This window comes from Mugil cephalus, chromosome 8 (assembly GCF_022458985.1).
Source record: "Mugil cephalus isolate CIBA_MC_2020 chromosome 8, CIBA_Mcephalus_1.1, whole genome shotgun sequence".
Lineage (NCBI taxonomy): Eukaryota > Metazoa > Chordata > Actinopteri > Mugiliformes > Mugilidae > Mugil > Mugil cephalus.
In genome coordinates, this window is record NC_061777.1 from 21,004,789 (window position 1) to 21,030,180 (window position 25,392).

Genomic DNA, 25,392 nt, shown 5'->3' on the forward strand with positions numbered 1-25,392 from the left:
AAATAATATCATATTTTCTCTTGCCTGCTCTTGAAAACGAGATGTCAAAATGTTACTCTCATCCCGGTGAAAGGGTTGGATAAGAGGTAGAACCTGATAAAGCAAAACACACAAGGTGAAGAGGAAGACTTAGTCTGCTCCTGAGAAAAACATCCACTCTTTCCTTTGTCACTATGTGCAGACAAAAGTTGTTTCAAAAACTACCATATAGCTCTTTGCACACTTTGCACACTTTTCATCTCGTGGATTTTAGTCCAAGGCTGCTTGCCGGCAACAATAAATGGAGAACACATATTCAGAAAACGTTTCGAAGGCTAGGCCTCACACTACAGAGTAGAGTTTTTGTACAATCTACCCCGACAACACAGACTCATTACCAAGGGTTCGGGCCAGGATATCTGGTAATGTGTATGGTTCACAGTCGCCCTCTTAACCACCGCTACCACCCACATCGGTTATTCATCAGGGCTTCCTGTTGTATCAAACGTATTCAATGTTTAGGATCTGAACTTTGAATGATTAGATAAGTACTTTGACATCAACAAATGAGAGGAATTGACTCTATAAGGAAAAAGTGCAGCCGAAGGTGCTGTCAAGCAACGTTAAACCTTCTCGCCCTCTCAACTCACAGCAAACATACCACTGTAGACAGATATTAAAACTGACATTTAAAATCTCAGCTCCAAGAATAGACACAGAGTGCTGTGTGCCTCACCTACCACTACCTCAACCACACGCTCAACCACTACAGCGATTCATATTTCTTCTTCTGCATATCCTTCTTCTCGATTTGGTTTGATTGTGCAGTTAGCAGTTAGTTGTTGTGTCACAGCCTTGTTTTTGTTTTTCAATTTTTTTTTATTTTTTTTTATGCACCAGCAAACCTTTGTGCAGGTTCATTAGAGTCCCCTACTAGACTGGAGAGTTGTTACACCACAGCCTTCATTTTGTACTATTTTAATACTCTTGCAGTCAGTCACTGTGATGTCACAACTTGCTGTACATTTTCTGATCCACGCTCCAGTCTGGCAGATGGAGCAGATGCATCGACAGGCTGGTTTACCAACTGTTTATATAACCATCAGAAGACATTATAATTTTATCAATGAATAGAAGCATTAGTGATAAATTAACCTACAAAAACCAAACCTACAAACCTATAAAACTACAATAAAAGCAGTATTATTAATGGGCCTTGAGCAGCAACAGTTAACCCACTGAAGTGCTGTTCAGGATGATTGCTGATCTCTGAAGCCTGTGTTTTCGCATTAGTGCATTACTACAATGATTTTTCAGCCATGTCACATATAGTATAATAACCTCAGTTATTTAAAACCTTGGCCCAAGGCAATGTGGTCTCGAGATCCATACAGGATGACTGAAATGCTGCCGGCACTGGCTACATTTCTATAATCTTCTCATGCTAAGTAATGATCTCCATCATAACTTCAAAGGAGGTCTTCATATGCTCAGTTCCTCACATCATATACTTCTATTTTTTTTTTTTTTTAAAAAAGGGGGCTGCAATTATAACATGATAGACGTGTCTCTTAAGAATACTCCCACACTCCAACTTCTTCTGTATCTTCCCACCCACTGACTTTCCCCCACTGTCCTGATTCCCACCCTATAATCACTCTCTCCCCATCTTATTGTTCTCATCAAAAGGGGAAATACGTTTATCTTTTAAAAGCAAAATTACTTCTTATCACATGAAGGTAAGGGACAGAAAGTAAAAAGGATCCAAGCTGAACAGTTTGGGGTGACGTCAGTAAAATATGAGGTGATACTTATAAAAAGCCATCATTTAATAACTTAAGTGAGGTTAGTAAAAGTAGTGCAGCTGTCACTTTGAGAGTTGGACAGATGGCTGTTTCCCTAAAGTTATATTAACAGTTGAAGAAACCTGGATTCTCTCCAGAAATGTGTGGCTTTGGTAACGCCTGTGAACAAGAAATGTGGATAACTATAACTTCCAGTCAGTAGTGATGATGGTGCAACCAACAGAAATTAGATGAGATGTTCAAAAAAAAAAAAAAAGTTACACGTCTTGGGGATGTGCATAAATTAAACAAAGAACATACAAAATTATTTAGCAAGCTTCATCAGTAATGTTGTACTGTATGACAGACCATTAATTTTAACAATGTTCTGTTATCAGCCGCTCCAGAAATAAACTTCAATGACATTTCAGCTTCAAAACATTAATTTATAAAATATGCATGTGTCTAGGACTTACACTCTTTGTGGCAGCGGAGAACCAAAAACATTTCCCGAGCTGTGTATCTGATCTCCTGCTAGCATGAATAGGTATCTTTGGAAAAGGTAAATCCTTCCACCAGGAACAACCCTCATTTTCAACTTTCAAGTAATTCCTCATCCAGCTTGATTTTGGCGTATTGTAACGTTATTATTAGATGAATAATTAGTTTTACTCATATACATGCGGGCCTCACACAACCTAGTCACACAGTCAGACAGATTGTCTGATGAACGAATGATGATGATGTTTTGGCTGCATTTCTCTGAGCACCTGTGACCCTTGTCGGTTCTGGGACTCATGAGTAATGTGGCAAAAGCAAATGTATGAATACATAAATGAACCAATATGAAATGTTATTTCAACAAAATGGTGCACATTCCCTAGAGTTTACATCGTTTTCCAAGTTCTACATTTTTGTGTGCTATGCAAAATGCTCAGCCTTTGAACTGTCAACACTGCCTATGTGAAATGGTAATGCAAAAAGTAATAATTGAGTTTGTTTGCCGCATGATTTGTCTCAGTTTTGCACACGTGTTGGTGGTTTTGGGGACAACCTGCCCTTTTTGAGCTTCAGGGTGTGGACAGCTAGACCGTGTGGCATCATTTACTCGTGCTCTATTTTGAGACTGAACAGCTTCCACACTAACACAGACTACCTTAATCTGGTAAAAGAATGAGTCATACAGTTGTGATTAACACAGGCATCGGACCGTCAATGAAAATACACACAATTCACAAGAGCACAACACACAAATCAGTGCGCAATTAGTCTATTTATACAAATAAAACACACCAAAAACTTAACAATGCATGTAAAAACAGAGACTGAATCAAATGCTCATATTGATATGAATGATATAAATATGTTATTAGTCATGTTATGTTAATTATGCACCCTAGATAATAGATTGAATGGTTAACTACAAAAAAAAACTACATGTGAAGATAAATTGCTTGGATTATTTTTCAGTTTTCATGAAAGACGAATTACTAAAGTACAGTAGCAGCATTCCTGATGGGGTTTGTTGACAGCACGGTTAGCTAGGTGATTCAATATCTCCCTTTACACTGCCTAACCTTTCTCTAAAACTGCAGCCCGTGACCGTGATCTCCTTGCACCATAGCGTGCACCATAACCCAGCTGTTAGCGTCTACACATCCAGGATCCATGAAACTGAAAAGATACAGTAAGATAAGAAACGCACAAGTTTTGACAGAGATGCATGTGTCATCGCTGTTCCTCTATCTGCCATTTCATTTCAGTGAGAATGAACATGGTATTCGTCCACATCGGACCAAGCTAACAATAGGATTTCCCCTCATTCCAATGGTGACTAATCCCATATTCTGAACACATGCTCACACCACCATCTGCGCTCACTCCACCGTGCCATCTCTAGCATTCATACTAGAGGAGAAGCCCTTTTGTTTTATTAACTCTACGGTACGTGGCAGAATGTTTGTCTTTCATAACAGCAGACACCTTTGTAGAGTTTCACATCAGGCTGCACACACATTTCGGAGAATTAAACAAACAGAATGGCGTGTCACACGCGCCAAGATAAATATCACGGTACAGTCTTTATATCTGCTTGATTCAACAAACCAACCTCACGGGATATCACACGGTCTGTCCTACCTTTGTCCGGCGCTGATGTAAAAAGCCTGCAGCTCTCCTCTTTGAAATTGCATTTTTTATTTAAATTTTCCAGATTAATGGATCTCTGACTGGGAAGGATTCTCAACCTCAGAATTATCAGATAATGGGATCTAACTGTGCTTGGAATTATGCCCCAAGAGTAGCAGGGCCCTCGCGGGAAAAATAAGATGTTCTTTAAGTCTGCATTGGACCTAAAGCAACAGATCACGCAGGGAAATTTTACACTTTGGTGCACTGTAGCTTTTAATGAACGTCCCAAACTACTTGCGTGAGAGGGAGCACAAGAAGAGCACAGTAAATTAAGATTCTTGGTATTAAGGAGAACGTTCATAAATAACTTTACTGAAAGTTAATTTAACTGTCACGAGTTGTTTTTTCTATATGAAATGCGACGCTGTTTTATAAACATGCACTTATAATTATCTGAAATCTAACTACAGCATTAGCTCCGAACCTCGCTGTGATAGTATTATGAGAAGTAATTGGAATATTATGCTGATCTGCCGAAGAACCCCTGCACAGCTAAAAACATCGGAATCAAAGTCAATATAGTAGAACCATGTGCATTGCCGCTTTTACTCAATGACAATTTATTTTAATTTAATGCATAGATTCATGCTTGGTGTGATTCACAGTCAATGCCCGTAGCTTACTTCTTAGATCTCTAGTTATTCATAACGATCTACCTGCATGCAGTCCTTAACAGAACGTTAAGACATTTAAAGATTTGAGTCAGTCAGGGCGAGAGACCAAGTCTTTGTTCTGTAGGTAAAAAGTTTATCGTTAGAAACATAACATCATCCGATATCATACTCGATCATGTTGCAATTTTTGCTTGATCTTTCCTGCTCTCACAATGCTAACAACTATTTCTATTTAAAAACATACGTACAGTGTGAATAAAATACAAATGTATGTTCAAGTATGCATGCAACAGTTCTCCCCAAAGCTCTTAAATCTATTTTAACAAAACTGTATTTAATTAATATCGCAGCAGGTAGTAGCTGACGAGAGACACGTTTTGACCAAACAGCGTCTCAATAATCACCCTAAAAAGTGTCCATTATTAGCAACTCTTTAAGAAGAGTAAGCAGACACTGTGTTATGAATCACAAGTCAGTTTTAATTGTTAATTCATGTTTGGTATATATGTATAATGCAGAATCCCAGTCTGCAGTGCCTAAAGCAATGTTTGAGCATATTAAAGTTTAAAATGTATTAAATGCCGCAAGTGTCCTGCCTCCCATTAAAGAGGTAAAATTGAAAGGTGAAAAGTATCTCAATTGATTAATCGCTGTTTGTTTGTTTGTTGTTGTTGTTGTTGGCAGTACAAACTTAAAGGCAGCAGAAATCCCTGTCTTTTCTGTGGTTTTTGGAGGTCTGCCTGCTCTGTGAACCACTCAGTAACCACTCAGCCTCCCTCCTAATATCCACACAGATATAAACACGGAGCCACCCCTAGGCTGACCCATAGTTTGGGAAGTGATGCAGAAGAAGCACCGTGGATGGCAAGCAGATACAAACTTCCCCAAGCAGAGATGAATAAACGAAATGGCTGGACGAATGACAAGCTCAGCACCGAATCCCAGGTCTGCCGGATGGCTCTGCTGACAAGAGCAAGTCCACCAACGTTCCCCTGCATAGATGTGAAGCCGCTACCAAAGTCCGCTGCGCTACTGATAGCACCCCTCATCAAAGGCAGACCAGTGAACAGCATATCAGCACGCAGCCTATCTCCTACGTGTGCAGCACCTTTGAGGCTATTCGGGAGAATATTCTGGATGAGATTTGCCATTGTGTTGCTACATATATCGAGTGTTGTGGAAATCACGACGCTATTAACTATTTTAATTGATTCACAGGCTCAATACACCTCCTTAGCCTTCATGGATTTATTTACATCTTAATACCTCTGCAGCTGCATGGCATAAGTAACAGACAGAGGTCAAAGATATTAAGAATATGAATGTGTAAACATTACATATTTCATAATTGCAGGAGGAAGAGGGTTATTTTATCCCTTTCTTACAAATTCCATCAGTTTATCTTGTGGTTACATACATTCACCAGGTCACACAGCAGAGGAGCATTCAACATTCATCAGAGTGTTGCTTTGTGAAGCATGTAATTCATTACAACCACCCTGCAATGAGGATCTTATCCTCAGCAAATACTCATGGAGCAGCTGTTACAGTGCTAATCATTAATCATTGATAAGCTGAGGTTGCAACTGTGCAGGGGCTTCAAAACCCAAGTAAATATCAATCTCCGCGTGCCTCCCCTCCGCAGCCGCGTGGTTGAAGTGTGGCATAGCGTTGGATCTAATTACAACATGCTCTCACTTCCTGCTATCAATCCTGTTTATTTACATAGCGCGCAGAGGGAAATGGGTCCTGTTTGGAGCATAATGGACAACCACCGTCTCCACGATGAATGGTTATAAAGAGTCGGAGGATACGGGCTGGTGAACATTTAGCTGATGCAATACCACATTAACAACAGGCAACGATTTCATATTCTCATATTAAAGCTGAGAAAAGCTGTGGAAACCAGGCTCCATCACTCCTCTTGTGGAAACCGCTCACTCCACATAAACCAACACGGTGTAAGGGAATGGGAAGCGCCTATCAAATGCACTGTACAGTATGATACAATTATGTTTGCTTTAACAGTAATGTGATCTAGCAATGTATTTGAGCTGCAAATGTACAGGACCCCGGGGGATACGCCATGCCAATGAATCATAGTGCGGCAGCTGAGAGTTGGCAGCATTGTCTCTGGCTCAGTATGCACAGGCAGTGTGTGCACAAGGTCATTGAGAGAGACTCACCACAACATCTAGAGGAACCATCCATCTCACTTATCACTGCATGCGTCACGGTGAATAATTATATTATGATAAATAGGTTTCCCATTCTAACAAACAGAAAGTGTAGATACCACGAGTGAATCTGTCTGAATATAGGAATGGAGAACGTCTGCGGGCATACAGTATATAATAAATGAAGGCACACTCACACGCAAAACGAACACGCTTCTTGAAGTTGCCTGTCAGCCATATCCCTTTATCCAGAAACAACTTGTAAAAAATCACAGGGATCATTCTTCTCTGCTTTTCATCGACTCCTGTAAATAAAATCCCACACAATCTGAAGCATCGAAACAAAACAATAACAAAAACCTCCAGGGCTGCAGGTTGTCAAAGGAAGGGGGAGGTAATATGTGGGTGAGCATGTGTGTGGGGGGGTGGAACAGAAGAGAGAGGTAGGTTAAATCACCCAATGGTAGCAGGTGAACTAATTGAAAGGAAATGTGCAGGCACAGAGCTGGCATGTGGAAGAGGGAGGCTGGTGACAAGGAGGAACACTATACGGTCATGAGTGGGTTATGTGGGGGCATGAAAGGCACTTCTATTTCTGAGCAAGAGCAGATGGGGGAAACAGATGAGGGAACCACGACGGTATCAGTTATCATCCCTAATGCACCTAGGTAATGATGCAACTTTCTCCCTGAGTGCTGCTCGTTGGCTGTGTGACCAGCCTGGCGTCTGGGCCTCTGGTTCCCATTCATGCTATGAACAGCCTGCCAAGAGGATTTAATAAAGTTTCATCAAGTCATTGCTTTGTGAGTATCACAAGGTCACTACTTGGATGCTGACTAATCCCTGTTTGTATGATTTATGTTTTTTGTTTTGTTTTATTTTCATGCCAAGGTCACACTCAGCGCGACTGCTTTCATTTTGTTTGGGAGGCCTGATAGGTTCTTTTTCTTTTCTGATTTCAGCCAATCAATTTTTTTGACTCTACATGTATCTGTATAATTTAATAATACATGATTGAGTGTAAAGAAAGAAGAGTTTAAAGAAAAACTCTTTAAGTGTCGAGTACTGCACTGGGATATACTGAAGCGGCAGCAGGGCACCTACCAGATGAATACATGTACAGTAGGTTACATGCACAGGACATGAATGTAAGGTTCCAGTGTCAATGAAAAAATAATGAGGCTAATTATATGGATATACAGTACATGTAAATAGCTCCCTTGCTCAATATGCATGCCCATTTGAAACACCTCCTGTCTACTGTCAAATCAAGTTTTTTAGCATCAGACCAGGAAGTAAAAATCTAAACCTGTGAGACATGCATGCATCAAAATGCATCAATACTCAAGGTATGGATATTCAGTCTTCAATCTTTCAAACTGCACCCAGACTCACCTGGGCTATCCAGATTAATATCAAACACATTTCTGATGAGCATTATGATCTAAAGGGTTTGAAATCTGGATGATTACATGTACTTTCACAATAACCAACTAGAGAAACACACAGAGCAATGGTAAATAATCTCACCCACCAGGCCAATGTTAGCTAACATACTACTGTAGACAGATATTAAAGCTGACAGTTAAAATGTCACCTTCAGCTCTCTCTAGAGAGTTTCTAGAGAGTGTCTTGCCACACGTCTCCTCATTGACACACTATGTTTTAACAACAGCCAGTGAGAAACAAGCCTTTTAGGCTAATGTTAACTTGCACAATCTATAGCATAGCATTGACATTAACCCTTAAGCCCGCCGATTTGAATTACCTTAACTCACAATGGTTTGCGCTACTGTCAATATTCAAAGCGTGGCTGAACACTGGGAAGTTTTGCTTTTACCCGGAAGAACTTCGGGACATCTCAAGGGTATAACCAACTTCGTTTTTACCAACAAATTCCTCCAAAAAACTCTCTCCAGCTGTGGATCCGCGCTCGTTGCTCAGCGACCTCCAGGCGACAGCAGCGGTGCGTCATCATTACCGTAATGCCAGCTTGTTTCCAGAAATCGCAACTTGAATTTTTTTCATCGTCGAAATACGGTAATTCAAATACCGGACGGATATTCAGATCATAAAGGTTACAAGTCTCACCTCTACTTCTCACTCACATTTGATCATCTGAGTATTACAAACGGTGGCTGGTGACCTAGCATCACCTACCTGAGTGGACTCTGTTTAGTTTACATCCGCATTTTCTGTGAACTCACACAAGGTTTAGCACTACAATACAACTACTAGCACACAAGTTGTGGCGAGCTATTATTTTCAAATGTTGTAATGTGTGCAAGTTTGAGAAGAAAAAAAATCATATATATATATATATATATATAGTGTGTGTGTGTGTGTAAGTGTATAAGTATATAAGTGTTTCTTCTGCAACATAATTTACAAATTACGTATGATTGTCAAACCCCTGTTGTCTGAGAGCAGACAAAATTATTAAGAAGCAGCGTAACATTCGTGGCAAATTGTGTCCATCCAATTATCCGAATAATGCATTCATATTTTGTTTGTATTCTTCGACTCTATTTAGACAGCAACAAGGTACTGTGTTCAAACAATATAGAACCCAACTGCAAATGATAGCTTCCCTCCTCGTCTTCCTTCATCCCCGCTTGCTCGTTTCCATCCCCCCATCCAGGCAGCTTCCCAGGGAATAAAAGCTACACTTCATCTTCAAACACTGACAGCACGACAGGCTCAAATTAGGTGCCAATTACATCTATTTGAGTGACTTGTTTGCTGGTAAACCTAAGCAGCAGGCAGACATTGGACTGAGACCCCCAGAAGTAATTTCATATCACAAAATGAGCCCAGCGCCCGCTAGTAAAATAATGTTGAAATGCTCAGCATTTGAGTTCCCTCTTTAATTACACTCACTCTCTTTCACAGAGTTTGGCTGTCTCTCTCGTCATAAGTGTGTGCTTGCCGGGCAGGTAGTGTTATTTTAATTGGGATGTCTTTTTACCCAGCTGTAACCAAAGGCCATAACTCATAACTTAAAAGGAAACGCAGGAGAGAAGAGCTTACTAGCAAGAAAATCTTGCTAATAATAAGAGTCGTTCTGCTGAAAGAATACTGTCTCAGCGAGAACTTGGCCTGGCACAGTGTCAAAATGCTTAGATCAGACCAAATTGCACATTTCAGAGCTAATAATCTTACACGACATCACTCTGTAGTAAAAACATTTAAAGTTAAGCACACAGGCAAAGGTGAGAAGGGACAGAGACGCGGCTCAGACCTTCTCGTGTTAAACATGGCCTTTACTTACCAGCCAGTGTTGAACTCGACATGAGCATCAAAGAAGCCAACGACAGGAGCTGTGGCAGCATTCCAGCCGTGTATTCTGGCACGGATCAGGCCCTCCCGCTTGCTGTTCCTCACAATCTTTACCAGGCCGGGGTAGCGTTTGTTCACATACTGGTCCAAGTTGAATTTCAGCTCGACTGGAAGAGAGCAGATAGGACAGTGTCCTCATTTACACGACAGTGTCAGCCCATTAATCACACAACTGTAGGAAATGACAACGTGTTTCCGTGATAACACACCACAGAGCTAAATGATGCCGGTCCTACTTCCCATTAAAATATCAAGGTGATAGAAAGAAAACAAAATAAATTGTTTTTACACTTTTGGCATACAAAGTGCACACATGAGCAGAGGTGGGCAAATTACTTGAATTGATTGATTGTATCAGCTACCTGTGGGCTGAAAAATGAAGCCAATGTGGAAGTGCCAAAAACTGTAGTTCCTCAAATGACTCAAAAACAAGTAAATCCTCATAGGACATCATAGAATAATAAGTATTGAACTGCAAAAGTAATTGTCAGAGGTGCAGCTTACATCCATGTTAGATTAGCAGCAGCTAAAGTTAACAAGCTGCTGAATCAACTTAAAATTAAAACAATTTTAGAATTAACAGGAATTGCAGTTTGGTTATATCTAATTGCTCTATATTTTAAAATATATTTCAAGAATAAAGTTAGATTTATATGGTATTTCAGCACATTTAATTTTACCAAAACAAATCTATACTTGCAAATAAACAGAAAACTGCACGAGGAAAGATATTATGACGGGAGCTTCGTTCATTAGTAATCCACTTACTGTAGAAAAAGGGCCTCAAATTTAGGATTAAATCAAAGAAAAAACTCCAGAAAGTCAGTGTTTGTTTGATTGGTTTAAATGAGACAATGTTAAATGTTATTTCACAGCTCAAAAATCATCTCATAACCTAATGCAACCCTCTGTTGATGTCTTTACTCCCTCTGGATTAAAACCTTCCCTCTCCTCTGCTCTCACAGATGAGGCTGGCTGTCATCACGAGAAACAAAGTTTGCCGGGTAAACAGCCCGATGCGCAAATTGCTGTCTGTATTTCGTTGGAGGATAGATGGCTGTTTGAGCATCTCCTCTGAGTTACTGCTGAGTGCTCCACTTTTCTGAGGGCGAGATTAATAAGGAAGCTTGTGGCACACCGGCTCAGAACAGCATCCATACCTAGACTCTAACTGTGGCTCGCAACATAAATCAGTCAGCGAAAGTACAAAAAAAAAAAAAAGGCGACCTAATCCCCTGTCTGTGTGATTGAGGAGACGCGGTGAGTGGAAGGATTGTCGGGAGTCTCTTTCTAGGTGAAGGTCTTAAAATACAGTAGTGACTACAGCTGGGAGAGGGGGAATTTAGAAGCACTGACCCTTGAAGCAAACAGGCGTTAGGATTTGACATTAAATTAAAGCAACCACTGACTCATGGGGACTTGTTCCTGCCTTTTGATGTCTGTGGGTATGGTATTTTCTATTTCAGTGGTCTGCTGGTGTTTGACGTGAGATTGCGTAAATTTGCAGATAATTTGAATTTACAGGCATGCGACCTTTCTGTGTGGTATGTTTTCCAAGTTTGTGCGTTGTTCTTCTCAGTGGTGCCAGACGGGCTGGTCTGTGTATTTCAGAAACTGTTGATCCACTGGGATTTTCACACACAACCATCTGTCATGAACATGACAATGAGTTCACTGTGCTCCAATGGCCTCCACAGTCACCAGATCTCAATCCAATAGAGCACCTCTGGGACGTGGTGGAACAGGAGATACACATCGTAGATGTGCAGCCGACAAATCTGCAGCAAACTGCTTGATGCTATCATGTCAATATGGACCAAGATCTCTGAGCTCTATGTGTCCAACACGTTGTTGAAAGTACGCCACGAAGCATTAAGGCAGTTCTGAGGGCAAAAGGGGTCCAACCTTTTACTAGCAAGGTGTACCTAATAAAGCGGCCAGGGAATGTATATCACTGATTATTCACTTTGAATTCCACTGGATGGATTCGACGTGAGCTCAGAAGCTTACAAAATACAATTCATTGTGGAAGATTAGTTCCTAATCTTTTAGCTTGTGACTCATTTCTCTCTCGCTGTCGATCACTAGCTCCACTGAAAAAGAAAAATATGTGCCTAGTCACACGTCTGGCAGTTGTTGGCTGATAGGTCAAAGAGTGTCTTTCCCTGCTTTTCACATGGTTTCAATTAATTAAATATCTGTTTGTGTTTATTTTTTATTTTAAAATTTCGCTTCTTTTATTTACTGTTACTTTTAAGCCTTTGCATATTAGCTAATGCATCTTAGAAAACAATGTTTGACATATACATAGCATTACTTTCACTGTTTTAGTATTTTGCGATGGCATCGGCAACTCTTTTGTAGTTCTCTATTTTTGTTTACGATAAGTATTTCATGGGATCAACAGCAAAGCAACAATCGAGCAAAACGCTCGTTTAAAATACCATCTCTCCCGACTTGTGGCCATCCATTAAAGTTAGACCTGTGTGTATTTAATACTAACGCTACATAAAATGATTTATGAATAATAATAATCTGTACTGTTCTTTATAGGAAACAAGCTAAATTGTAGCTTAGCTCTGTTTTCTCTCCTTGCAGCTCTCGGACCAGCGTAGGGAGGCTCCTTCATCATCAGCTTGCCCTACAGTAAAAACTATTAGAGTGTAATAATTATTGGGCTTTGCCGGGAAGAGGAAAAGTTATGGGGCTCCCTATGATCCTAGCAAATAAAACGCTGGACTGTATCCACCGGAGAAGAGTTATGGAGCAGGGAATACGTTTTAAAGCACTGGCAACATAGCACAAGAGCAGTGACTATGTTTCATTCTGTGGATTTAAAAAAACAGATGCAAGACTGGCAACATGGAAGATTATCTGTTCTCAGGTTGAGTCTCTGGCATTCAGTTACAAAGACTCTCACATATTCTGAACCCTCTGAGTGGTCATTCACGGGCAGTGTCACTTTTCACATATACTGTACGATGTACGATATACACGATGTACGATATACACATATATATATTCAAAAAATGTTCCAAAAATTATCATGCAGGATTTTTTTTGTTTGTTTCTGATCCAATGAGCTCAGCCTCAGAACTCTTTCTTGTGTTATCATCGGCTGCATTAAAAGAACCACATTCAAGAGTGAAGATGTTTACTGTTGCCTCACAAACCACAGGCCACATTCGTCTAACTGTGGATTTATGGACTTGTCTCAGACACTGATCCTGAAACCAGTCAGAAATCGATCGCTTGCATTGATCGGGAGCAGACTACTGAAGTTACCAAACGGCTAAGCGGGCTCACCACAAGTAATGTGATGAAATATATATTTATCTTCTCCTCAACCTGACATAACGGGAAGATCACTGAAATTGTACTATTAGGATTTTCACCGAATAACTGACTGAGATAAATTGTAAAAACAAGCATCAGGGATACACTCTAACCTGAGTTTTATCATTTTTCATGGCCTCTCTGTTGCTTTTAATACATTCGGCAGACTGTCAGGTGTTGCTGGCTCTAGCGATACAAACATACTGTACTCACTGGTTCTTAATTGTAAGCGGTGGATTAATGCTCAATGCAAAATTTAACTGCTCAGCGTTGAATTTCTCATGTAATTAAAAGACTCTTGTTCATTCATTTTTAAATGCAAGCGAGGAGTACGTCCCACTACAGCAAAAGTAAACTCAAAGAATGAAAGAAGCCCACTGAACAGAAAATACAAAGTGTATTTTGTGTATCTTGTGTCACCGCACAACACTTGCTCTTTGTTGGTGAACAACATCCAGTCCTGAAGCTTTAAACGGATTTAATGTATGCAATGTTTAAAGTAATTCATCTTTACTTGAGATTAATTTTACAAGCTGTACTCAACTGGTCCTCAGTTTATATCCTGTTTTCATTATATGAATCATTAAGTTATCAATTTGGTGGTGATATTTGCTGGAATTGAATCCTGTCAGCCTCATTAAGATTTTCCTTGCCGCTAACATTACGAACACCAATGAACTGGAGTGTCCTGGCTGATGCATGCAGCCCCAGCTCATCAGCGGGGATGTGAAATTCAGTTCATCTGTGAATAAACCCCCTCGGCCACCAATAAATGTCACAGGCTGTACCAGCAAAGGAATTGTGCGGCGGCGACAAGGCAAACATGCTTCGTGCGTGTGATTCATTACGCCAGCGAGAGAGAGTGTGGCTGCACCTCCGCTCCTCTCACCGAGAGGTGTCTAAATGAGGGGGGACAGACAGAGCCGTCGAGAAAAAGGTCAAGCAGTCCAGCCTGCATGTTAATTGTCTAATGTCACATCAGGGAAGCTGCCGAGAAGCCACTTACACATCTGCACAAATTATCATCAGTGTTGGTAAACACGCTTTAAGAGGAGCTGACGGATCCTGCGGTGACCTGAACGCGACCTTGCATTAAAGATGCACGAGACAAACGGACAGCGCAAACGCCTCGCAGCCATGTACAGTGATGTCAGCTAACTGCGCGCTGATGTTGACTGCTTGTACGTCCATTTTCATTTGTCACTTTTTGTGACTGGAGACAACTTTAATCTGACAGTTCTAATGAGTTCCCATGCCTTGAGTGTTATTGTGACAATGTGGATGAATCTCAAGGGTTTAATTACCAGGACTTTAGGATACAATTTAAGTATTAAGACAGTCATTTGTTGATGAAAAACAACATAATATACAAGATAATATAACACACAACTAATATAATAGCTCAGTTTATTCATTCATTGTCCAAGTGTAGGTTTCTCTTTTTGTAAATGCTTAAAGTTGCATATTAAAGAGTAAACCAAGGCAGTAGGGTGAGGGCAGAAAACAAAACGCTTAGGGTAAAAACACTATATGGCTGAGGAATTAAGCATTGGCTGTGACGATACTAACCACACCTTTCACATTACACACAGGGTCATTTAATCCTGTAACATTAAAGTGTGAATTATAGCTGCTTCAAAGTGTCCCTTAGCTTTCTTCCTAATAAAAACACCACACACTCCTAGTTCATAAATTATTTGGGGATTTTACTTTAAACCTTTTGGTTTCCTTGAAAGTCCAGATAGTGTTTCAGATTTTACGGGACGAGGAGAGGTGAAATATAATAAAACAGAACATTGAACATTTACAGCCTTTACAGTGAAAATAGGATTGCTCTTCAAAGTTCTATTTCAGGAAAACCTCGGTTAGAGTCAAAATGTGCAGGGCAGACTGTAATAAGAGGAGGGCTGGCTTTCATTTCTGTCAGTTCACTGCCTTTTAACGGCTCCCTTCTTAATGGTAGGCAGTTAGAGCCCCAGTGGGGAGCGGAGACGTGCCAGTGGTGACTCCCGCTTTGCCGTCTTTCAGTATGTTATTTATGCGCCCTTTTCTTCTGCCAGCCTGAGGGAGGCAGGCTTGTTACTCTGTGCCAAGTGAAGGAGGGCCAAGTGTGGTCTGGAATCTAGTTCATTGTCCCTCCCTCTCCAAACAGGAAAGCTTTTGGGATGTGGAGCCGAGCATCGTCAGCTGCTGTGGGCGTCGCGCCTTGGAGGCAACTGAAGGATTTGCCCACATCGCCATGGAGACAGTCATGAGCAGCAGTTTAGAAAAGGATGAGACAAATCCCATCCCTTTTTAAAAAAAAAAAAAAAAAAAAAAATCTATTTTAAAACATGCTGCTCAAGTGCCCACCCTCAGGGATCCTCCATCCCTTCAACTGTTACTCACAAAAACAAACACACACAGAAAACTCTGAGAACTGTGGCGCATTCACGCAAACACACACACACTAAAATATGCACAGAAAGTGTAGCATAAAAAGATTTACTCTGACAGACCAAAACTTCAAACTAACCCATTTAAATAAATCCCTTAATTCGCATTTCAAGATCAGCTGAATAGATCTGTAATATGCAATTATGTTGCACTAAGGAAATGGCTGGACTATTATGGAATATGATATGAAATCTGGCACAGCAGAGTTGTTGGTCCACCACAGGATGGATTTATTTCCTTAAGGTGGTCCTTGTTTGGCGTGGATTAAAAAAAAAAATGTTATGCTGCTAACACAATCTATAGTAGTTCCCTAAACTGTCTGTGTCTACTGTATACACTAATTATGTGTCACATAGAGCCACACTTTAAAAATACTTAAAAGACCAGAAGTTAAAAGCGGGTGGTAGTAGATGTATGACAGTCTCACCGCTGTCACTGTTGTCGTCCACCAGGATGATCTCCTTGAGCAGGTGAGCTGGCGTGTGGTTGACCACGCTGTGGACAGAGCGCAGGATCACTGACAGCGCCTCATTCACGAAGATGAAGACCACAGAGATCTGAGGGAGGTCCTCTGAGTACGTCAGCTGCTTGCACCTGACGAGACAAATTCAAGGTCACGAGACAGTTAGCTTAGCTTGGCGCAAACTCCGAAAATCCAATTCTTTTCATACTTCCTCAAGGACGTTTAAGTGAAGCTCTAGACAGCCTGACGCCGACATTATACCTTTCTCCTGCAGAGAAATCACAGGGGTAACTAATGATATTAACGACGGCTCTGTTCCATTTAGCTGTGTCAGTGAGCATGTGCGAAACCGAGGCCTTGGAACTGGCACACCTGCAGTAAATAGGACGCGGACATAGTTTATGTGATTAGTTGCACCTGTTGAAGATGTGCACATAAAACGGTTTATGAGATGGACGTGCAGTGAATTCACCCACATTGTCCCCTTCCGCTGGCTGGAGCTCAAAACACATCATACTGTCTGAGTAACATGTTCCCAATGTATTCCCATGGTACAAACTGCCTTATATGTCTCTCCAGATACAAAGGGATATACCATGAATCACCTTTTCCTCAATGCGCTACACCAGCAAGGCAAAAATAGCTCTCTTCTAAGATTTCATTTGAAGACCCAGTTCTATTTGATGGTGATGCTGCAGCTTCCAGTTTTGGTTGTTTTGTGCTATACTGTGACTACTGTTGCAGTATAGCAACCATGATAAAATGTGCTGGGTGAAAAAAATACAAGATACAAGATTAATGGCTAGCGGAATGCTAGCGTGACTTTGAAATAACGTGCAGGACTTGTTATAAAGAAGGTGAAAATACTAATAGTTTTGCTTCTAGTCTCTCATTTAGTTAGTTTTGCAATTACCAGTACAGGCTAGCTTAATGTGTTACATGAATGTTTACCATCGCCTTTCAGTGTATGTACTGATGGGTGTATTTCAATTATCGCCGGATCTTTAGAGCACTAAGATCTGTTTGGATAGGTATAAATTCTCATCCTGGCAGTCTCCTGGTACTCTGATGGAATCGTATCCCATCGTCAAGGTCTCTGGTGGGCTTCTGCTTTGTTCTGTCAATAGCTATGCAATTACAAACACTAACTGAATAACATCGGCATAACAATGTTAGCAGGTATAATGTGTTAAAGTGAATATCAACTTAAATGAGGACTAATGCCAACATAAAAATACTCCTGCCATCGCATTCCATTTCTGTGGTATAAATTGTAAAGTGATTAAATAACAAGTATTCATTTACTTTAACCTATAACTGAGCCAAGGGTAGATCTAGTGGTGAAAATGCTATGTATCGCCTGAGCAGCATGGAAAAAATTGCATTTGCTGCTGCTTTCGAATACTAGTAGTATTAAAACACATTATTACAGACAAAAGTAGAGAATTATTTAAACACATTATCTAATATGTTAGCACACTTACTAAAAGAAGCCGAGAGCAAATCTTCATAAAACGTACTGTAACAAAATCCCACATGCTATTATTACTATTCCAGCTAAATCACATTCTTTGCATGGTCTTCTCTGCAGCAATGTGATGATACAGTCTTGCAGAACAGTTTTTATCTTATATTTATTCTGATCAGGCACAACATTAAAACCACTGACAGGAGAACATTGACCATCTTGTGTTTCTTCAATGCTCTCTGGGAAACCCACCTAGACCAGACACCAAACAATTCAAAAAACACGAAGAACAGGACAAGATCCTGACCTCGCCTCCAAATTCACTAGGTTCCAAATTGGTCAAGTACTGTAACCCCTTAACCCACAGGACCCCAATAACAACATTTTCTTGCCAGACACCACAAGACACACTCAGAAGGCCAGAATGTCCATTCTCTGATGTCCCATGTCCATTTGGAGGGACAAAGGAGACCTACACAATATTAGGAAGGTGGTCATAATGTTATGCCTGATCAGTGTATGCCATTTCAGTTTAATGAGTTACTATCATGCTAACATTAACCGTATTAGCGGCGTTAGCAGAAAACATAACTGGAGTGGAAGAGGACATCACTGATTTTGCAGGTATTTGGTTAAAAAGCAAAAGTATCACATATTCAACTTTTAGTCTGATGATGTTGCAGCCTGGAAATTACAGTACATGCCCAATTGTCTCAATTGTCTGAGCCATAATGATATTGTGGTTGAAGCCAAGAAAGGTTGATGTAATGCTGATCTACAGGCTGAATTAAAGTCTGACTCCTTTAATGTAGAGGATATATCTCATTGCCTCATTTGTCTTCCTCGCTAATGGTCAGACGGATAAGCCACGGCCTATTAGAACGGTAAATGCGGCCAACTCCATGCAGCCAAAATCCAAACTGACTTCACGTCCAACTGCTCAGACTACTCATTCAGTAAATGGCAGAGTGTGGCTAGATACAGAGAAGACACATGGCTCTGCAAACAGTTCAGATCACCAGAATCAGACATACATGGATCCTAATAACCAGGTTTCTCTATGTTGTGTCCTCCTCCACCTCCTTTTCCTCTAACGTCCTTCTTTATCAAACTTGGTTTAACTGCCTCCTCTTTCTTCACTCATACTATATGTGGACGCCATGGTAACCCCTTTAGTACATCTGTGATTGCAGTCCTACTTCTTGTTGCCACTTACACTGACCCAATTAATAAAATGAAGTGTATACAGTGCTACTCCACGCAAATGAAAATGGTGCTTTCACTCGAGGCCCGAGCTCACACATTCTGTCACAACGTGGCCGCTTTTTCTCGGCTGATGATCGCCGTTTACAGGTCTGTCAGAAAATTCCCTGACATTTACAGGATTTTCAGGAACACAGCATTTTGTCATGGACATACTGTGACTTTGAAGTTAAAAATAATAACAGCTTCGACCAGTGTCAGGTCCTATGGCAAACATACACGGTTTCTTGCTCTAAATGCCTTTTGCTCAAATCTGCTTTTGTTTGCCCAAATTTTCACATATCTTATTCATCAGGAATACTGAGGTGTCTGACATACTTACAAGAGAATGAAACACACACTTTATCTGAATATTACATTAATATTATATTAATGTAAATGAACTATAGTGTAAACAAATATGTGAATTCATTTAACTTCAGTAAAGTCAATTGTTAGACACGAAGACAGAGAGGTGGTAAAGACATTCACATCATCTCAGCAGGAACATGTAACTAGTCATGATGCTGATGACATTTTCAGTGATCACCGTACGGTCGTATTATCCGGTACAACATTTGTTTTTGTGTGACAACACAACCTTGTACGCGGAAGGAAGAAAAGGAAAAAAGGAAGCACGTTAGCTGCTCCTCCACTCCGCTGTGAGCCATCTGAACCCTACCGGTGCTTGCTGCCCTGATACCTCTGTGAACTGGGATTTCAGCTTGAGTCAGCAGCATCCGTGGGGTCGAGCCACAGGGGGACGGCCACACAGCAGATGGATCCCAGCATGGTGCTAAAGTTACATCCTCCTCTCTTTACCTGCTGGACTGGTGTACATGTGTATATGTGTGTGTGTGTGTGTGCGTGTGTGTTCTTCGGGAAAGTGTAAGGATTTTCGCAAACCTTCAACAATGAGGACTGGCACGGGAATAAGTAGCAATTATGTAGGATGACACAACAGATGGTATCTTATTTATGCGAAATTATATAGTAAATGTTTTTGCAAAATTGGAGCAAAGGGGATTTTTGAAAGACCTAATTTACTGTTGGGCTTCACTTTCCTTTTTTTGTGTGTGTGTGTATCTGTCAGAGCCACAATAGGTAAGTGAAGCAAATAATGTGTACTTATACTTTGACCCATTTCTAGGGATGATTTATGGTTATTCATCTTTTTTGCTGATAATTTGAAATTGTATTCGTGGATATTAGATGCTGAAATGAAATTGAAGTTAATATAGTAATTGTCAAACTCATCAACACTGGACGGCTCGTCTCTGTACTCTTTGCCATGATAATCAGGTGAGATACAACCAAGTGTGTGGATACAGTTGTAGAGAAATAATACAGAACATTAAGTACAGAGTGTCAATACAGAGTGTCAATTTACTGTTCTATTATACTACACTTTAGTATTCAATATCAGCATTTATATGGGATGGAGCTTTTACATATCGCCTTTCTATGGATAACGAAGGATTTTGCATTTCTTTAAAATATGACTAAAACAATTAATTAAACAATTTGTTGTTTTTAGTTTTTGTAAAGTATTTACAATATTATTTAAGTATTTAGCCGAATTTCATATTTACCCTCTGCGCAGGGTTCAAATTTGCAGCACAGTCTCAAGGCAGTTTGAGAAATCACTACAAAATTTTAGAAATTGATTTGTGTGTAGGTGGACACAGCTTTCTGCAGTATGACTTGTATGAAGGTGCAGTGCCAGCACGTACAAACACCAACAAAAGAAACTAGATTGAAGGGAGGGACTTTTGTACCAGGAACTGAAGTTCAGTTCCTTTGTGAGAAGAACGTAACTTTGCCTTGCTGATCTTTCGATTTGTTTCTCTTTCAGTTGCTCCTTTGTTAGCGTCAACAAAACATGAATAGGTTTAAGAGAAGATGATGATGATTTGAGCTGAAGTCTGCCTTTTCAAATCCGTGGCGAGGACGCCAAAGGTACTGCCAGATTAAATTAATATTTACAAGTCATGCTCTAAATTTGTGAAATCGGCACTTTAGACTACTTCACAAACTCTAATGAGACTGAGCTGTCTTATAATATACAAACTATGTATGGTGTATAATTCAGGTATAATTCAGGTGACTTATTGGGACACAACCAACTTAATTTATTCCATTTCTTAAAAGGTACATTAGCTAAATATTGACGCATCTATTCACACACAGAATGACAATCTGTTGTGGGCTGGTAAAGCTTAATTTTATGCGCTGCTATCAATCACTTCCATTAGCTCAGCCCACATGCATTTGACAGCGGAGCTCATAAAAGGGAAACTGCGAGTGTTTATGATGAAGCACAGTGAGTACGTCTATCTATACTTTAAGCCCTGCTCTCCTGCTCCGTTTGTAAGAGTAAAGGCAAGAGTGGTATGATTGATAACCCCTTCACTGTATAATTTGAGTCCTTCCCCGTGCATTTATGCTCTCCCCCAGCAACTCCTTTGTTCCTTCTCACAGCTTTCTCTATTGCCGCTCTCAATCAGCCTTGCCAGGTCTATAAATACAATGACAAATCTGGCAGTGAGTTTGAGGAGGGATTTTTTGCACCGCAGCTCTCCTTCGCAGAGACACTGCCACAACATGGCAACTGTGCAAAAACAAAGTAATGTACATTTCACTCCCGTTCAGCTGAATGGCCAGTGGAGAGTGTTTAATGAATGTTACCAGAGTAATATCTTGAAAATGCCACCGGGAGCAAGGCAGGCTCATTGCATCTAGTTGAGATGTGGTGTGAGGGTGGATTTCAGTGTCGAGATCGTAAAGTGATATTGTAGTTCCATTGCCCTAGTTACTGGATCCAATTTAGGGCATCGCTCAACCTTAAATTTGTACCTGTCTACAGTAGCGGGGAAGCCTTGTAAAGCCGTAACAGGATGAGCGATCGACTCATCTGTTAGTAATGGGACTGAGCTCACTGGCCAGCTCTCATAATTTGACCCGGAACAAGCTTTGACAGAAACAGAGCGCCAGATTAAGATGTATTCCTATCACACCTCCCCTTTTCTCCTCCTCCGGCAGCCTGCAACCCCTTTTCCCCATTGGCCACTCTTATTCGCTGTGAAATTTCACATTAACCTCCAATAACCCGCGCAATGCCGGCAACACCAAAGCAACTTTCCAATCCGAGCACTCCTCCCTGAAAGATAATCGTTTGCCTTGTCATTTCTTCCCCCCACCCCCACACCCTTCATCCAGGAGATAAACTCTAACACTGGAAAGAGCAACAATTTGCAGCAGGAGCTCCTGCACCACGGAGACCTTATGATCCCATTCTGCAGTATCAGACGCTCAGGAGATGAGGTAAGCCTGTTTCTTCAGCCTCCCTTTCTGGTTATCACCCTTCCACAGGCAGACTCACACAAGGCGAGGGGTCCTTGGGGAAGCAGGGCTTGTGTTATGCTTCGATGTAGTTTTGGGTTTAACAGCTATTTTGACAAAACAGAAAACAAATCTTTGGAAAAGTGACAATAGAGATAGAGGTGAGATTGAGAGTAATTGAATAAGAATCCTTTGGGAGGAGGAGAACTTTGACTTTGAATTGTATTTTTCTATTTATGCGTGACATGAGTTACATGTAAAACCTTTTTGTTTGTTTTGTGGGGAATCAGTAATCTCATCAGCTTGTCTGCCTTTATTGTTTTTCTCTCCACAACCCAATCAGCTGTCATTGTAGCTAAGGCTCACAAGGACAGCGAATGGCAGGCTTAGAGTCACCATAATATGGAGCCTACTTAAGTCCCCTGGTGACTCAGTTACGAATGTCACCAGCAGAAGTGAAGGGCAGAGGAGAGAAATAGTGGCTAGCAGGCAGTGAATGGGGATTACAGGTTTTTGTATAAGGCATAATTGTGGCTGTAATTATTATGAATTAGTTTTGCTGCAGACAGGCGGGTTTAAAGGGGAGTCAGTGGATTTTTTGGTCATGGCGGTGGACTTTGCTTCCCTGTAGTCATCATAGTCCTCTCTGCTCAATGACTCATGTTCAATTAAAACCCCATTAGACAGGAGGTGCCTGATTCCCACATTTAACTTATGCAGTGCTGCAGTCACCTTTTGCCCGTAGGACATGGGCCTAATTACAGAATCAGAGTAAGAAATCAGGAATAGGTCTACGAAACCATCGTTCATACTCTATGAGCCTGGGCTTAGCAACATTGGGTCAACACTGGGCCTCAAGCAAGGACATTTCGGTATTTTTATCCCAAACCTTACGTTTTTCTTTTTTTGTTTATTGTTTTTTTTTTTTTTCTGTGAGCTTTCCTGACACCCTGTCATAATCAGACTCACCTAACTCCGGACAAAATTGAAATTGATTCATGACAGGAGCTGTGTGCGTATAACATTTAAAGCTATATTAGTGGCATTATGTCAAACACTTCTTTGTATTGTGTTGTGACTGAAGTTAGCATGCTAACAAAGTACCCTTGATCATTCACATCTTGTAAATCCACAATGTACCTCAAGAGGTGATATAGAGTCACATATATAGAGAGCCCTAAGTCCTTCCTGACGGATCGGAGTTGTGCTAGCAAGAGGACATGTTCTAAACCGTTGTCAATCATGTTGAAGGACAAGCAGTCAATCAAAGGAACAAGAAACATCGTGTTCCTTTACATTCGATGGTTGCAGCACCATGATGGCGAAGGTCCTTTACTTTATTCCATCTCTGGTTTTGTGCCCAAACAACCAAACGTAAGTGAGAAAATATGCATGTGCCACATCCATAGTATCTGTGCAACTGCCACAGTTTGGGTCTGTAATTCAGGAGACATTCCTGTGAGTGGTGTTAGGTCAGGCTGTATGATTTGTTTGTGTCACACATAATGTTGTTTGAACAGTTTCATATTGAGTTGTTCAGGGAAATCATATCCTGGTTGCTGAGCCTAAGAGCTCAAAAAATAAATGATGACGAATGATGATTATTGGAGTGTATTCAGTCATTCGTTTATGAATAACATTATAATAAGACGGGGTAGTTGCTGTGCAGTCATGCTCTGCGTGTTGAGATCCTGCTAAGACACAATAGGACACAAGCGCAACACACCTCTGTTATCACACTTTTTCATTTTCTCATTGATTCTGCATCAAACCTGATTTCTGATGTGTTCCCGTGGTTACCAAGTGATTTTTCTTTTCACACTGTATATCATGTAGGTTGCTACATATTTTCAGAGCTCACGACCAGCAGAGATATTTAATAAATGATTAGCTTCTTTTCTGAAGGCAACATGAATGCACCCCTCCGTTGCAGTGCTATAGCAATGCCGGTAGTTACAGAATGGTGTTGGTTATAAAAACAGTACAGCTCTTTCACTTTTCTTTGCTTGTATGCTTTGATGTTTTTTTTTCCTCTTTTTTTCAAATTGCTGCATCAGTGGTATGAATAGAAAAAAGCCACCGTAGTGATTTGAGCTTCACAAGAAACACGCTACGCCTTTATCATATAGCACCTAATATGTTTTGTTTGAAAATGATGGATTGACGCCCAAGAACAGAGACAGAACAAGAAAGAGACAGTTTTCTGAGGTGAAACAGTACGTGAAGACAAGCCTACAACATCTAGCCTGAAACCGCAAAAACAGCACAAAATCCCTTCACAGACATTAATAACGTCAGCAGCATTTGAAACAGAAAAAGAGGCCTTCTCCGCTGACTTTATTAATTAGTAAGCATACTGTCCTCCTCCCTATTCCGCTCTGGTATAATTTTTGGGGGCCTGAAGAAGTGCTTGGAACAAAGCAGAATGAATAAAATGAATTGTCATCCTCACTAAAGCCCTGGGAAACCTCTCTTGGCCGTCAGATTTCCTCTCCGAGTCTCTGCCTGTCGCCATTGTTCTTTGACACTGTGTGATATAAGCACCACTGGCAGCCCTGATTATCCCCCACCACCCGACCCGTCTCTCGTTGCTCCTGATGCATCACAGCTGTAGTTCTAAATATAAAATTTATTTAAAAAAAAAAAGGGCCATTAAGGCACCATGCCAGGGGTCTTTTGGCTCTTTTATATATATAAAGAGGAGAAATTCCACATTCTCTCTGCTGCAACACAGAACCAGCTCAGTTATCCCAATCATCTTGTCCACATCCTTTCATGTTGGGATTAGGCATGTCAGAAGTAATTTGCTTTTGTGTGACTCCCCATGGCCAAGGCCCCAAGATGCCCTGTGGCCGAACTGCTTGATTTGAATTGGCAGAAGAGGGGAGGAAGGATTAAGTGGAGTTTAACCATAAGACAGATGATGAAAATGGAGACTATTGAAAAGAGAGGGAGGATGGAGATCGTTAAGGGGTCTTATGACAATATGCAATGCAGCCCGTCTTGTAACAGGTGGAGACGG

General features: G+C 40.8%; 1 protein-coding gene across 1 annotated transcript in view; it reads right to left on the reverse strand.

Annotated features, from left to right (window-relative positions):
* galnt9 (polypeptide N-acetylgalactosaminyltransferase 9) overlaps nt 1–25,392 on the reverse strand; it is an 84,269-nt gene that overhangs the window by 40,839 nt on the left and 18,038 nt on the right. Inside the window, exons 3-4 of the mRNA XM_047592683.1 lie at nt 16,283–16,449; nt 10,016–10,190 (exon numbers count right to left, since the gene is read on the reverse strand). Of these exons, the coding sequence (XP_047448639.1) occupies nt 10,016–10,190; nt 16,283–16,449 (342 nt within the window). The remainder of the gene's footprint in view (nt 1–10,015; nt 10,191–16,282; nt 16,450–25,392) is intronic.